The following is a 14,859-nucleotide window of genomic DNA, read 5'->3' as shown; positions in this document are numbered from 1 at the left end:
ACGAATATTAATAATAAATGAAAATATAAGGTAATAAAAAATATAATTTAAAAATTGTTAGTTTTTTTTTTTTATTTTTTTTATTTTTTTTTTTTTTATTTTATTTTAAAAATGGAAAAAAAATTGATCAATACTTATCCATATCATTCATAAAAACAACCTATTAAAAGTAAATTATCAAATTATTATTTTGGATTTTTGATGTGAAAAATATTTTTTAATTTTAAATACAGAAGAGAAAAAAAAAAAAAAAAAAAAAAATAAATTGATGGTATTATTTTGAAATTTAATGATTTAAAATTTTATGGGTGGGTCCAAAATTAATATTACACTTTTTAAAGCTGTATAAAGTAAATTCCCCTTCTTTTTTTTTTTTTTTCTTTTTTTTTTTTTTTAAAAATTGTTTATGTAACATTTTTAAGGTTTTGCTAAAAAAGGAATTTAATGTTTGAATTCGATACTTGAATGTGGTAGAATATAGAAAGAAATATGTAAAAAATAATAAAAATTATATATTAAGGAGAATGTCTATTTTATAATTTTAATCTTTAAATATATGTAATTTTTAACTGTTAAATTTCAGAATTGATAATCTTTGAAAAATCTAATTTTGAAAAATAAAATATAAGGTTCCTCAAGATCTTTTTTTTTTTTTTTTTTTTTTTTTTTTTTTTTAAACTATTGAGAAAATAAGTCTTTTTTTTTTTTTTTATTTTTTTTTTTATTATTATTTTTTTTTTCACATAAAAACTATAATTGTTTTTATTTTTTTTCTTGTTGTCGAATATTTATATTTATTTTTCGGATAGTTTTTTTTTTTTTTTTTTTTTTTTTTTTTTTTTTTGTATTTTCAATATGTTATAAAGTGTGGTCTGGTAAAAAATGAAATTATTCTTCTCATTGATGTTTTTGTGTTAATATCTGAATTTTTAATTGTTTTATTTTCACATTCAATTTTTGATGAACATTCTAAATTGTTTGATGGTAATGAAATTATTGATTCTATTTTTTTTTTTTTTTTTTTTTTTATTAGAAACTATTTCTTTTAAAAGAAAAAAATGAAATTATTATACATACTAAATAACATTTTAAAGTTTTATAGTTTTTATTGTTTTAGATATTTGAAAAAAAAAAAAAAAATATTTATAATTTTGAAATGAAACGAAAAAAATTCGAAAACCTATTTATACGGATATTAATTAATTTATTTATTAAAATTTTGAAAAATTTTAAAAAAATAAAATTTTATTTATTTTATTTAATTTTTGATGTTGTTATACATTTTAAATACAATATTTGACCAAGTTTAAAATAAAATTTTAATTAATAGATGGTCTACTGTTATATTTTTAGTATTTGTTCACTTACTCTCGATCTTAAAATATAATTTTTTTATTTTTTTTTATTTTTTTTTATTAATTTAGGGGATTAAAAAAAATGGGGTGATTGATTTTCGGAAAACTTTTAAAAATTATATAACCACATAGAATCTCATTGGGAATTGATAATGGGGTCTCATATTATCTTGTTAATTTAAATTTAAAAAATTGTTTAAAACAGTTAGTAAATCAATTGAAAATATCCCATCTTTCAAAAATAAATGTAAAAATGTATAATCTGATTATATACACTAATTTTAGAAACATTGGTATAATATAAAACAAGCCTCATTTTATAAAAATCCTAAAAATAGATCAAAAGTTAAACAAATAACAACTTTAAAGTATTGGAATGAAATATTTATTTTTTAAAAAATGTTTTTAAAATATCGGATAACATTTTTTTTTTTTTTCCATATTGAAATAAACATATTTGTTTTTTTTTTTTTTTTTTTTTTTTTTTTTCTTTTTTTTTTTTTTAAAAGGAAACAAAGTTTGGTCTTGTAAAGTAAACTTTTTTGGTTTTTAATGAAACTGTTTTATCATGAATTTGATTATTCAATTCTATGTTTATATTTTCAATACTATTATTTATATTTATTTTTGAAAATTCATTTGATTTGTTAATTGATGAAATTAAAGTTTCTAAAAAAAAAAAAAAAAAAAAAAAATAAATTACAATATTGTGTTTTGAAAAAAAAAAAAAAAAAAAAGTAGCAAGTAAAGAAAAACTTACTGAATAACATTTTATTTTGTATTTTTTTATAAAGCTTTTAAAAAATGTTTTTTTATTAAATGTTGATTAAGTTTTTTACTTGCACAATTAAATCATTAAAAAAAAAAAAAAAAAACCTTTTTAAATCAATTTCGGATTGTTAACGCCCACAGATTTAAAAAAAAAAAAAAAAAAATAAATAAATAAAATAATATTTTAATTATATTAAATTAAAAAATTTTAATTAAAAAAAAAAAAAAAAAAAAAAAAAAAAACAAATATTATAATTAGTTGTTAAAAAATGAAGTCGATTATAAGACTAATTGTAAAATTTTTATAGGTTATATGGGAGACTTTAAAAAACCCAAGTAACAAACATTTCTAGAATTTTGATATTAAAATAAATCTATTTCAATTATATTATATTATATTATGTTATGTTATGTTATGTTATATAATGTTACATTATTCATATTATTTTTTAAAGAACCAACTAATTATTAATAACCAAAGGTAGATTTGCATATTATTTTTTTATTATCAGATAATATTAACAAAAGAATACCTATTCTTTTTTAATTATAAAAAAAAGTAAAATAAATAAAATAAAATAAAATAAATAAAAAAAAGTGGATAAAAACGAAAAAAAAAAAAAGGTATTTTGATTAGATAAATCATTGGAATAAATAACTTGAGGAAAGAAAAAAAAAAAAAAAATTATAATAACGAAGGTGTGATTAGATATCTTGGATTTTTATTTTATTTCATTAATTTTTTTTTTATTTTTTTTTTTATTGGGTTTAAACCCCAGTGGTTCTATTTTAGGAATGGTTATATTTTTGTTTTTTTATTTTTTTTATTTTTTTTTTTTTATTCTGGTTGTTTTTATTATGTTCTATCATATTCTTAAATAAATAAGATTTTTTTTTATTTTTTTTTTTATTTATTTATTAATTTTTTTGTTAATTTTTTGTTTTTTATTCTTTTTTTGTAGTCATAATACAATGATATAGATTTTATGTTTACAAATAATATGAAATCATTTTATTTTTATTATTAATTTTTTATTATTAATATTTATTTTATTATTTTTTATTATTATAATTGATTATTATTATTATTATTTTTATTGATCTTGTTATTTATTTTTATTTTTATTTTTATTTTTATTTTTATTTTTATTTTTATTTTTTAATATAATTATCTCCTTAATTCTCGACCTCTTCATCTTGACTTTCATCTTCCTCTTCACTACTAGATACTTCCTCTTCACTACTAGATTGTTTTTTCTTTTTATTTGTTTTCTTTTTTGGTGATTTTTGTTTTGCTGCTGCTTTTTTTGATACTTTTTTGGCTGGAGGTTTTGATATTATTGATTTTTGAGGTACTGCTGTAGTGGAATTATCATCATTATCATTATCATTATCATTATCATTTTTATTATTATTATTTTCATCTTTTTCTGATTCATCATTATTGGTTGAGTTAGTATTATTATTATTATTATTATTATTTTGATCAGTAATAGAAGGTAAAGGTGGTAATTTAAATCTTTTTGGTAATAAACTTGGTAATTTAATTGAGGTAACTTCATCATCGATTGACATTTCATCTTGATCATCATGAATGATATAGAATTTCTCTGGTAAAACAATAACAATAGGATGTTTTTGTGGTTTCCATTTCTTTTGTTGATATTGATGAGTTAAAATTTGAAGACCCAATTCAGCAGCAATAATATGATTCTTTGATTTTTTATCGAGTGCATCAGTTGATCTCTTTAGCTTTGTAAAGATAGTATGAATGATTGAATAGTTATCGGCTTCCTCTACCAATAGATCGATGAAAAAGTTTAAATAACATGCTGATTCAATGTAATCAGGAGCATCCCTTTCAAAATCCTCACGATGACTAACTACATATAAAAAGTAAGGCATTGAAGATTCTGGATAAAACTCGGTTAAATTCTTTGCCATTGATAATGATGCAGCCAAACGAGATATAACCATTCTTCTAGTTTTTATAATTGATGTTGAATGTTTACGAACCAATGCCAACACAGAATAAGGTTGTTGAGCAGCCATACCAAAAGCAGCCATATACTTCATTGGTAAACGATTTAAAATCATCACTTTTGCCAACTTTTCTATTAATCTTCTAATTAATGGATCGCCTCTTTGTTTAGTAGTGATAGAGGTAGAATTACAAATAAGAATGAATTGTTGTGGTGTAATTTCTTTCTCGTATTGACTTCTTTGGAAAACTCTTAATAAACCTATTGCAATATGAATTTTTAGATGACTCTTTTCCAAATCATTGTAAGTTTTATTTTTGTCTAAACCAATGTAGAATTCGAATAGCATATTAACCATTTCATGAGATTTCTTTGTAATTTCACGTAAACCCAATAGATAATTTGACATACATTTAATTGCAGCAATCTTTATTAGTACATCTTTACTATAGGAAGTATTTAAATGATGTTCGACAGATTTATTTAATTGTACCTTTTGATTGAAATCCAATGTACAAACTCCAGTCATAATCTTTTTAATTAATAAAATATCCAATGTATCCAAATGTTCTGATAATACTAATGAATAACCCTTTGCCAAACAACCAATTACCTCTAGAATTGAAAGGAGATTCTTTGATTTATCCTCTAATTGATCGAATAAATTATTTGCTAAATCTTTCAATGTGACCACTAATTTATTGTTATCAACTTTACCATTGGTTGAATTTATACTTGTTAAAGCTGGTGTTGCAAATTTAATAAAGGTTTTGAATGCTAATCTTGCAAGTGTTGGTTGTGGTACTTGAGTCAATCTTAATAACATATCCAATGTACTCTTTAGGGTTTTCTTTGATAGTTTCAAAGTTTTCCAAGAATTTGATAGAATTTGTAAAACTGGATAAACTATTGACTTTGAACAAGTTAAGAAACCAACTAATTGATCACCATAATCATCGAAAATATTTGCATAGACTTGAGACAACATCAATAAAACCTCTAATGTCTCTGGTACACCATCTTTAACCTCTTTCTCGTAGATTTTCTCGTTAAACTCTTCCAATAAATCAATTGGATTATTTTTATCGAAATTATCTAAACCTAAATCACTTCTTAATCCTCTTAACAAATATTTAATATTCTCTTTACCAACTATAGAATATGCCAATTTATTTACCATATATTTTATAAACTCTGAGAATGATGATTCATTTTGAGCCTTTGATATAATTGAAATCTTTATATTATATTGTTCTTGAAATGTTGTATTTATATCAGAGATTAATACCAATAAATCTAAAATCTTTTTATTCGATGGTGTAATCAATTGACGAACTAATTTCTTTGAACTTTCACCAATAAATTTTGGTAATAAATTATCGACATGTGTAATATAAACTTCAATATCATTTTCAGGTTGTTGTAATTGTTGTTGTTGTTGTTGTTGTTGTTGTTGTTGTTGTTGAGGTGGTTGTGATTTCTTTGAAGTTGGTGTAGTTGAACCACCAACAACTTTTGGATTCTTTAAAAATTGAATTAATGCTAAAAATTCTTGACGTAATGATTTCTTTTCTTCTAAATACTTTTTAAATAATTGTTTATTTGATTCATCTAAATATTTATAAATCTCCAAGAATACTTGTGATCTATTTTTAACATCACTATGTTGTGGTAAAAGAATTGAATCGAAAGCAATCTCTATTCTATATTTATCATCATCATAAAGACCTAAACAATGAATTAATGTATTTGGAATAGTTGAGAAACAATCGATCAATGTATTTGACCAATCATCTATTGGACCATACTTTTCACGAACTGATCTCCAAACGGTTGATAGGGAAATTTCAGCATCCTTCCTAACTTTGCTATCTTTATCTCTAACTCTCTCCAAATATTCAGACATCAACTCTGGATTCATCAACTCTGGATTCTTTATGATATACTTTTGAAAGATTTGAATGGCTTTAATTCTAATATCAGGTTCTGAATCTCTAAATCTGTCACGAACACTCTTTAAAACTCTTTCCATTTCCAAATCTGATGTGGTGGTAAAATGTTCTGAAAATTCCATCATAACTGTACGAATTTTAATATCAACATCATGAAATCTATTTAAAAATGTTGTGTACAATGTTGGTCTTTGAGCAATCAATTCATCAGAGGCACTTTCTGTCGAGTAACATCTTGATAACACTATTGCTGCACCTTTTCTAATTGATGCATTAACATCCTCTAAATCAAATTCTAAATTTTGTAATGCTGGATAAATAAATTCTGGTAAAATATTAAACATTTCAAATAGAATTTCATTCTTTTTCTTTTTTAATTGTTTTGAAATACCATTATTACTTAATGATGAATCTTGTTGTTGCTGTTGCTGTCCTCCTGCTAATATTTCAGGTTCTAATAAATCTTGTAAGAATAAATCAAAATGAACTTGAAGGAATCTTGAATTTGTTTCAATTAAATCATGTGTAAAGATTGCTTTTGATGTTGGTACGCCACCTTTTTCACGTTCAATCAATGATTCTAATAATTCATTCCAAAGTGAAGTTGGTACCTCTTCTAATGATTCCAAGATCGTGTTTAATAGAGTTGAAAACATTATATCCATTGGTTGATGTTCTTTATCACCATGCACTCTTGATAGACAATCTTTAAAGAATGGTGTCAACATTGATGAGTCTACAAGTGCCAATAATGCAAATACCTTTATCACTGATAATCTCTCCAACATTTGGAAATATTGTGGAAATAATTTCTTATCAACTTTATCACCTTGTAAAACTTGTTCCGTAAATAATTTGAATACAACTTTTAATACCACCATATCGAATGGTAATGTTGGTGCATAGATTCTAAATATCTCTGATAAACAACATGATGTCATTAATCTAATTTCAAATATTTTATTATCTGCAAACTTTGGATCAATTAAAACTTCTAATACAATCTCTAATCCTTCTGTATTACCTCTTTTTTTATCTTGTAAATATTCATCTAATTTCTATTTTTTTAATAATAATAAAGATCTTTATTAATATATAATTATTATTGCTATTTAATAATTTTATTGAATTCATACCTTTAATCTTTTTATTATTTTTTCATTTGAAAGTGTACCACTCATATGTTGATCATAAGTTGCTAATCTTTCAATGTTAATTGGTTTTAAGTTATATTTAATTTTAGTTTCTTTCTTCTTTTGTTGTGTTGATTGTTGTGATGATGATGAGGTTGCTTGTTTTTTACTAGTATTTTGAGATGATTGGGAAGATTGTTTTTGTTGTGATGGAGATGTAGTAGCTGATGGTTTAGTTGGTTTTGAGGTTGTTTTAGTTGGTGTAGGTTTAGTTGGTGTAGTGATTGATTTTTGTGGTTGTTGTTGAGTTTTTGCTGGTGATTTCTTTTGTCTTTTTTTAACAGTAAATTCTTTTTCAAATTTTGATTCATCCTCTTCATCAATATCACTATCTAATTCTCCATCATCGTTAATTGATGTATTATGTTTGGATTCCTCTTCTTCATTCTCGATTGATTTTCTTTTTCTTATACTTGGTAAATTGGTTGCTGCTTTAGTTTTTGCAACTTCTGATGCTGCTCTTGTTGCTCTTGTTGCCATTTATTTATTTATTTTTTTTTTTTTTTATTAATTTATTTATTTGTTTACTTATTTAAATAATATGTACAAATTTATGTTTATATGATATCAATTAATTTTTCCTCTATATCTACTTTCAGTGTTTGTGGTGGATTTTGAAATAATTAAAAAAAAAAAAAAAAAAAAAAAAGAAATTAAAAAATTAATTTTTAGCGCCAATTTTTTTTTCTTTTCTTTTTTCATTTTATTAGAATTTATTAAAAAAAAAAAAAAAAAAAAAAAAAAAAAAAAAAAAGAGGAAAATAGAAATAAATAAAATTAAAAAGATACAAAATTGTTTTTTCTTTGATTTGTTTAATCTTTGGTTTGTTTTTTTTTTTTCTATTTTTTTTTTTTATTTAAAAATATTAAATCATCATTTCTCCACTTTTTATTTTTTTTATCCGTTATAAATAAAATCCCACCAAAATTTTTAAATTTCCAAATTAATTTTTTTTTTTTTTTTATTATCATTATTTAATTTTTTTTTTTTTTGTTTTTTTCATTATTTAATTTTTTTTTAACTTATATGTCACATTGTATTAATTTCATTTTAAAAATTGATTAAAAAAAAAAAAAAAAAAAAAAAAAAAATTAAAATATATTGTAATGAAACCTCTATCATATTACCTATCAAGATTAATTTAAAAAGAAATGTCACTATCCAATGTAGTTACACCCCCACCACCATCTAAAATGAAATCAATAACCACTACCAACACTATTTCAATTTTAAATAAGACAACAACATCATCATCGTCATCAACAACAAATATACCATCCAAATTAAGACCTCCATTAAACAAACAAAAATCACAAATATTAAATAATAATAATAATAATAATAATAATAATAATAATAATAATAATAATAATAATAATAATAATAATAATAATAATAATAATAATAATAATAATAATAATAATAATAATAATAATAATAATAATAATAATAATATTAATATTAATAATAATAATAATAATAATAGTAACACATATAATAGTGGTAATGAAAATAAAGAAAACAACTCATTATTTTTTGATAAAGACTTTGAATTTGATGCGCCACAATACTTTGATTTTAACTTATATTCAAGTGAAGTAGATAATGATGAAAATGATAATGAAAATGATTGGTTTTCATACCCACATCCTACTCATGAAATAGTTGGATTCATATCAACACCAAATTATATTCATAAATCTTCACCAATTAAATTCAACAACAACAACAACAACAACAACAACAACAACAACAACAACAACAACAACAACAACAATAACAACAACAACAATATTGGTGTTAGTAGTAATAATACAGATTTCATATCTACACCACCTCATTCACTTAAGGATCATAATAATAATTACTATAATGATAACAATAATAATTACTTTACATTAGTATCAACACCACCACCAACACCAACAACAACACCAACACCAACAACAACACCAACACCAACACCAACACAATCAGATGACTGTTCATATAATGTTGATAGCAATTTAGGAAATATAAATATACCAAAAGTTGGAATCAATCAACAAAATAATAATAGTAATAGTAATAATAATAATAATTCCAATGGTGGTAATATTAAACCTTTATTTAAAAATGTTTCAGGACCAGCAAGAATTTCAACATTAAAACCAGAGAGGGTTTCATTATCAATCAATAATTCTCCAATCGAAAATAATACTAATAATAATAATAATAATAATAATAATAATAATAATAATAATAATAATAATAATAATAATAATAATAATAATAATAATAATAATGTGAATGACCTTGATTGTGGTAATAATGAAAACATTGACATCACTTCAAAGAATGAAATGATATCACCACCTCCTCTATTTATTAAAAACCTTAAAAATTTACCACCAAGACCAATTAGACTCTCTTCAAATTCAAATATTATTAATAATAATAATAAAGCAGTAACGACATCAGGAAGACTTTCAACAAATAATATTAGTTCAAATAATAACATCAAGCAAATGTCACATTGTAGATTATCATCACTTTCAAAAAGGTTTAGTAAATTATCGACAAACAATACGACCACTATCTTGAAACCACCAAAAAGGCCTTCAATAATAAAATCTAATAATAATAATAATTCACAGAAAAATTTGGTGGAAATCAATACCACTACTTCTAGTGAATATGTAAATAATACTAATAATACCAATAATATCAATAATAAAAACTATAATGAAAATAATGATAATAATAATAATAATAATAATAACAACAATAATAAAACTATTAAAAGATCATCAACAATCAGTTTATATAAAAATATGAATTCCCTTGAATCAATTTCCACAATGAACAAACCGGTGGTGAAAAAGACATTAGATACTACAATTAATAAACCAAGAACAAGTATAATCACAAAAAAAATAATTGATGCAACTACAACAAGAAATAATAGTAAACCAACTTTAAATAGTGGACCCAATATTAGTACAACGCAAAGCAGATTATCAATTTCAACTGTAAACAAAAAAAGATTACCAATCACCTCTCACAATACAAATGGTGTACTTAAAGAAAGATTCATATTAAATTCAATTTCAACTCAAAAACCAACAACTATTGTAAATTCAATTGTAAACAGTAAAATGAATACAATTACAAAATTACCAGTAGATAAAATAATTAAACAACCACAAATAATTAAACAACAACAACCAAATGGATTATTGAAAAAATCGATATTACCAACTAGTGATAATAAAGAAAATTCAATTAACAGTATAAATTATATATCGATGGCGCCATCAATATCAAAACCAACGCTTTTATCAAAAACTCACAGTTCAAAAGATTTTTTATTAGGTATGAAAACTGAAACTCCTCCAATTATTTCAAAAATTAAAACTATCCCAACAAACACCAGTGTTAAAACTTTTAATCCAAGATGAAAAAAATCTTTTTTTAAATTTTTGATATTTTTTTTTTTTTTTAAAATTGACAATAAAATTTAGTTATTTGGATTCGAAATGATTTTATTTATTCATTTTTTTTTTTATTTTTATTTTTTTTTTTATTTTTTTTTTTTTACCAAATAGTTTTTAATAATATCTATTTTTATAATTCTTAATTTAACAATCTCGCTTTTTTTTTTTTTTTTTTTTTTTTTGAGGATCGCCCATTTCAAAAAAAAAAAAAAAATTAAAAAAAATTAAAAAAAAAAAAAATTCCAAAGTTCTTTTTTTCCAAGATATTTATTGTAATTTTTTTTTTTTGCAGAAAAAATTTTAAAATTAATTTTTTTTTAATTTTTTTTTTTTTTTCCTTTGTGATTAAAGAAAAAGTATTTCTCTTTGTTATCAAGGAAAAAGTTTTTTTTTTTTCCCAACCATTGGCCAAAAAAAAAAAAAAATTACGATCATCGCCCATTTTGTTTTAAAAAAAAAAAAAAACCGTGGAAAACTTTGCTGGTTCAAATTATAATCAGTTTTTTTTTTAATTTTTAATTTTTTGAGTATTATTATTTTTTTTCGATTTCTTTGAATGCTAAGAAACTAAAAATTTTTTTTTTTTCTTTTTTTTTCTTTTTTATTTTCTTTTTTTTTTTTTTTTAATTTAGTTTTAATTTTAAAATATAAATTTATATAATAAAAAAATGAAATTAAAATTTTTAATTTTATTTTTATCAATAATTTCTGTTGTGAAATCAGATATTATAAATTGGATCGGATCAAATACAATATATACAGACCCAAGATCATGGTCAACAAATAATGTGCCAACTATAAATGACGAAGCTATCATTCAAAATAATTATGTAGAATTAAATAACCAAGATGATTTTTATTTACCACATTCATTGCAAGTTATTGATGGTACAGTTTTCAATATGATAAATTCCAATTTATTAATGGCAGACAATTCAACTTTTTCTTTAATTTCATCATTCTCTGCATTTGAAAATATTGAAATTGTTGGTGATTCTAAAGATAGTAATATTGCAATAGTTTTGGAAAATTCTCAAGTCGGTGTTGATGGTCCTATTAAAATTACCAATATTGATAATTTTGAAATTAAAGATACTTTATTAGCAAGTTATCAAAGTTATACAAATGAATTAATTGCCACAGATTCAAATATTTTAATCACTGGTGTCTCCCTTGTTGTTTACCCAATTATTACATTTAACTCTTCTCTTACTTATAGAGGATATACACCACAAGATTATCCTACTGATCAACTTATTATCAATTATATTTCTGTAAGTAAAAAAAAATAAATATTTTTTTTTTTTTTCAACTGGATTATTAATGGTTTTTTTTTTTTTTTTTTTTTTTTTTTTTTTTTTTTTTTTTTTTTTTTAAAATTTTAAATTTAGAATGAATTAATAATTGATCAATCAAACTTTATTAGTAGAAATTCATTTGTATTAAATAATAGATCAAGCACTGTTTTAATTAAAGGTTCATCATTTGTTTCAATTGGTTCAGAAACAACCACATTCTATGGAGGTTTTGAGCCAACTTTAAAAGTTGATGAAGGTTCATTGGTTTCAATTGAATCATATCATTTATGTGGCATCGGTGCTGAAATAACTGGTGGATCAGGAATTTCATTTAAAGATTCAATTTTTTGTTTTGATTCATCAATTCATTCATTTGCTCCAACAACTGCTATTAACTTTGAAGGTGGTATATTCTCAGTGGGAAAATCAAATGGAAAAGGATTAGAAACAACCAATATCTATTTATATAATAATGCTGTTTTATCATTCGAAAGCGAAAATATTACATTGGGTATGATTGAAATTCAAAATTCAAAATTAAACTCCACTTATATTCCTAAAAATGAAATTATTGTAGAAGCAAATTCATTTATTTTAGGTTTAGGTCAATTAGATTTAACTTCAATTGCATCTGGCCAACCAATAAGAATTAAATCTCATTTACCATTATTACTTGGATATAGTACAACTGTTCTTGGTAATGGTACTTTAGAATCAATTAAAATTTATAACTATGGTACAATTGGTAGCTCAAATAGAATCTCAACCATTAATATCAATGGTACCCTTTTACAAGACGACGAAAATGAATCAAAAATTATCATTTACATTAAAAAACCATCAGATTTCTCAACCATTAATATTAGTGATGAATTAAATATTAATAACTCAACATTGATAGTCTTTGTTAACTCTAATTTATTGAATATCGATAATGAATTTAATATTATTAATTTCAATTCATTAGCAATTAATTCAACATTATTCAGAGTTATTAATGTTTACTCTGTTGAATCATCTAGTGAGACTCATATTACAACCGGTTATCAAGTAGTTTACACTGAAAATAATGTTAAATTTATTATTAGTGGACCAAGCTCATCGTCATCTGAATCATCATCATCAAGCATTAGTACATCATCCGAATCATCAAGTATTGGTTCTTCATCCGAATCATCATCAAGCAATAGTACATCATCTGAATCATCATCAAGTGGTTCCTCAACTGACTCCTCAAATGGATGTAACGGTAGCTCAAGTGACTGGTCATCTTCTGATTGGTCATCTTCAGACTGGTCATCTTCAGAATCTTCAAACTCTGGCTCAGACTCTGATTCATGGGAAAGCTCATCAAGTGATGATAGTCAAGTTGTATGCTCATTTAATCCAATTAAAGGAATTTTAGAAATTACAAACCAAGGTAGTGAAAAGATTGAATGTCATGGTCAAGGTGATACCTATTGTGCCAATCCATTTTTTGAATGTGGTACTAAAAATGGTGAACAATCAGTTACATGTTCTGCATGGCGTAAAATTACCTGTATTGGTAGACATATCTCTTGTGACATTGGTAAAATTATGAACTGTAATACCAACCTACCAAATGCATCATCTGGTCAAATTTCTACAACCACATCATTTGTATCTTCAACCTCCTCCTCTTTATCATCATCAACAACAACAACATTTACCTCATCTTCATCATCATCATCATCTTCATCTTCAACAACCTTTTCCTCTACATCAGGCTTTTCAACAACTTCTCCAACTCAAACTCCATCAAAAACCGATGAATGTGATAAAGTAAATGAAAATTCCTATTGTTTCAATGGTAAACTTTATTGTAAAGTACCATTCACCGGACCAGATTGTAATGTTGTAAATGTTGAAACAACTCCAAATCCAACATCAATTCAAGGAACCTCTCAACCAACTACCCAAATACCAAGTGATAACATTGAAAAAACAACATCCTCATCATCAAAAATTTTAGTTAATACCCTCACAATCTCTTTAATTTTATTATTAGTTTCCTTTTTTTAAATAAAAGTTAAAAAAATGAAAATAAACAAGAAAACGAGAAAATAAAATTATTTAGATATTGTTTTAATTTTTTTTTTTTTTTTTTTTTTTTTTTTTTTATTATTATGATCTTTTATTGATTTGGTTTTGATGAATAATTATAATGATGGTGAACATCATCAGTATCAGGTGCTAAATCCTCATGACCAATATAACTAGTATCACTATCGAATTGAGTTTCGTGTCCTTTTTGATGTTTTAGATTAGGAGGTGTTAATTGTTGATAATGATCCTTTGGTTTTTCTTTTTTATGATGAGTTGAATTTAGGGTATTTGACTGTTGTTGTTGTTTTGAATATTCCATTATTGGAGAATCACAATTTGAATTGAAACTTGTAGTATTACCAATTGAAGACATGATAATTTTTGTCCAACGTTCTTCTCTTGCTTTCATTTGAGCTACATAATTACTACTAAAGTATTCGATATAAAAGTTTGCACCATTCCAAAGGCAAACTGTTACAACGAATATTAAATACAATGAATGGATCACTTGGTATTTGTAGTATAGCCAACATGGTAAAATTGTTAATAATGTATAGGTGAATTGAGAGAAAATAAAAAAGAATAAACGATGATTTGGTTTTGCAAAATTTAAATATCTTGAAATTAATGAACCTTTTTCACCTTCTTTAATAGTCGATAAGAATGATAATGATGTTGTATAATTATTCTCTTTAATTGTATCCTTTTTAAATTTACCAACCCAAAAGAAATAAACCAATTGCCAAATTGAATATGCAATAATT

The 14,859-nt window shown here is 23.1% G+C and overlaps 6 protein-coding genes across 6 annotated transcripts in view; 2 read left to right on the top strand and 4 right to left on the bottom strand.

The window, feature by feature from the left end:
- Nucleotides 1-850: 850 nt before the first annotated feature.
- Nucleotides 851-1,087, bottom strand: DDB_G0275477 (hypothetical protein; the record flags this gene model as incomplete). The annotated part of the gene is made up of 2 exons (XM_638534.1): nt 851-1,002; nt 1,078-1,087. The coding sequence occupies 2 exons, from the start codon at nt 1,085-1,087 to the stop codon at nt 851-853; spliced, it is 162 nt and encodes a 53-aa protein (XP_643626.1).
- A 770-nt stretch (nt 1,088-1,857) lies between these two features.
- DDB_G0275639 (hypothetical protein) lies at nt 1,858-2,125 on the bottom strand (the record flags this gene model as incomplete). The annotated part of the gene is made up of 2 exons (XM_638533.1): nt 1,858-2,024; nt 2,116-2,125. The coding sequence occupies 2 exons, from the start codon at nt 2,123-2,125 to the stop codon at nt 1,858-1,860; spliced, it is 177 nt and encodes a 58-aa protein (XP_643625.1).
- Nucleotides 2,126-3,302: 1,177 nt separating this feature from the next.
- Nucleotides 3,303-7,733, bottom strand: DDB_G0275929 (hypothetical protein; the record flags this gene model as incomplete). Its single annotated transcript, XM_638532.1, has 2 exons — nt 3,303-7,118; nt 7,197-7,733. 2 exons carry the CDS (start codon nt 7,731-7,733, stop codon nt 3,303-3,305), a joined length of 4,353 nt encoding a protein of 1,450 aa, XP_643624.1.
- A 672-nt stretch (nt 7,734-8,405) lies between these two features.
- On the top strand, nt 8,406-10,694 carry DDB_G0275927 (hypothetical protein; the record flags this gene model as incomplete). The annotated part of the gene is made up of 1 exon (XM_638531.1): nt 8,406-10,694. One exon carries the CDS (start codon nt 8,406-8,408, stop codon nt 10,692-10,694), a length of 2,289 nt encoding a protein of 762 aa, XP_643623.1.
- A 704-nt stretch (nt 10,695-11,398) lies between these two features.
- Nucleotides 11,399-14,071, top strand: DDB_G0275523 (hypothetical protein; the record flags this gene model as incomplete). The annotated part of the gene is made up of 2 exons (XM_638530.1): nt 11,399-12,004; nt 12,122-14,071. 2 exons carry the CDS (start codon nt 11,399-11,401, stop codon nt 14,069-14,071), a joined length of 2,556 nt encoding a protein of 851 aa, XP_643622.1.
- A 112-nt stretch (nt 14,072-14,183) lies between these two features.
- The window catches only part of DDB_G0275521 (hypothetical protein), a gene marked incomplete at both ends in the record, with an annotated part of 1,532 nt that continues 856 nt past the window's right edge, over nt 14,184-14,859 (bottom strand). The window contains one exon of the mRNA XM_638529.1: nt 14,184-14,859. This exon is cut by the window's right edge and continues 430 nt beyond it. Within this exon, the coding sequence (XP_643621.1) occupies nt 14,184-14,859 (676 nt within the window).

Source organism: Dictyostelium discoideum (genome assembly GCF_000004695.1).
Source record: "Dictyostelium discoideum AX4 chromosome 2 chromosome, whole genome shotgun sequence".
Taxonomy (NCBI): domain Eukaryota; phylum Evosea; class Eumycetozoa; order Dictyosteliales; family Dictyosteliaceae; genus Dictyostelium; species Dictyostelium discoideum.
The sequence above is the reverse complement of the archived record's forward strand: the minus strand, read 5'-3'. Positions and strand labels throughout refer to the sequence as shown.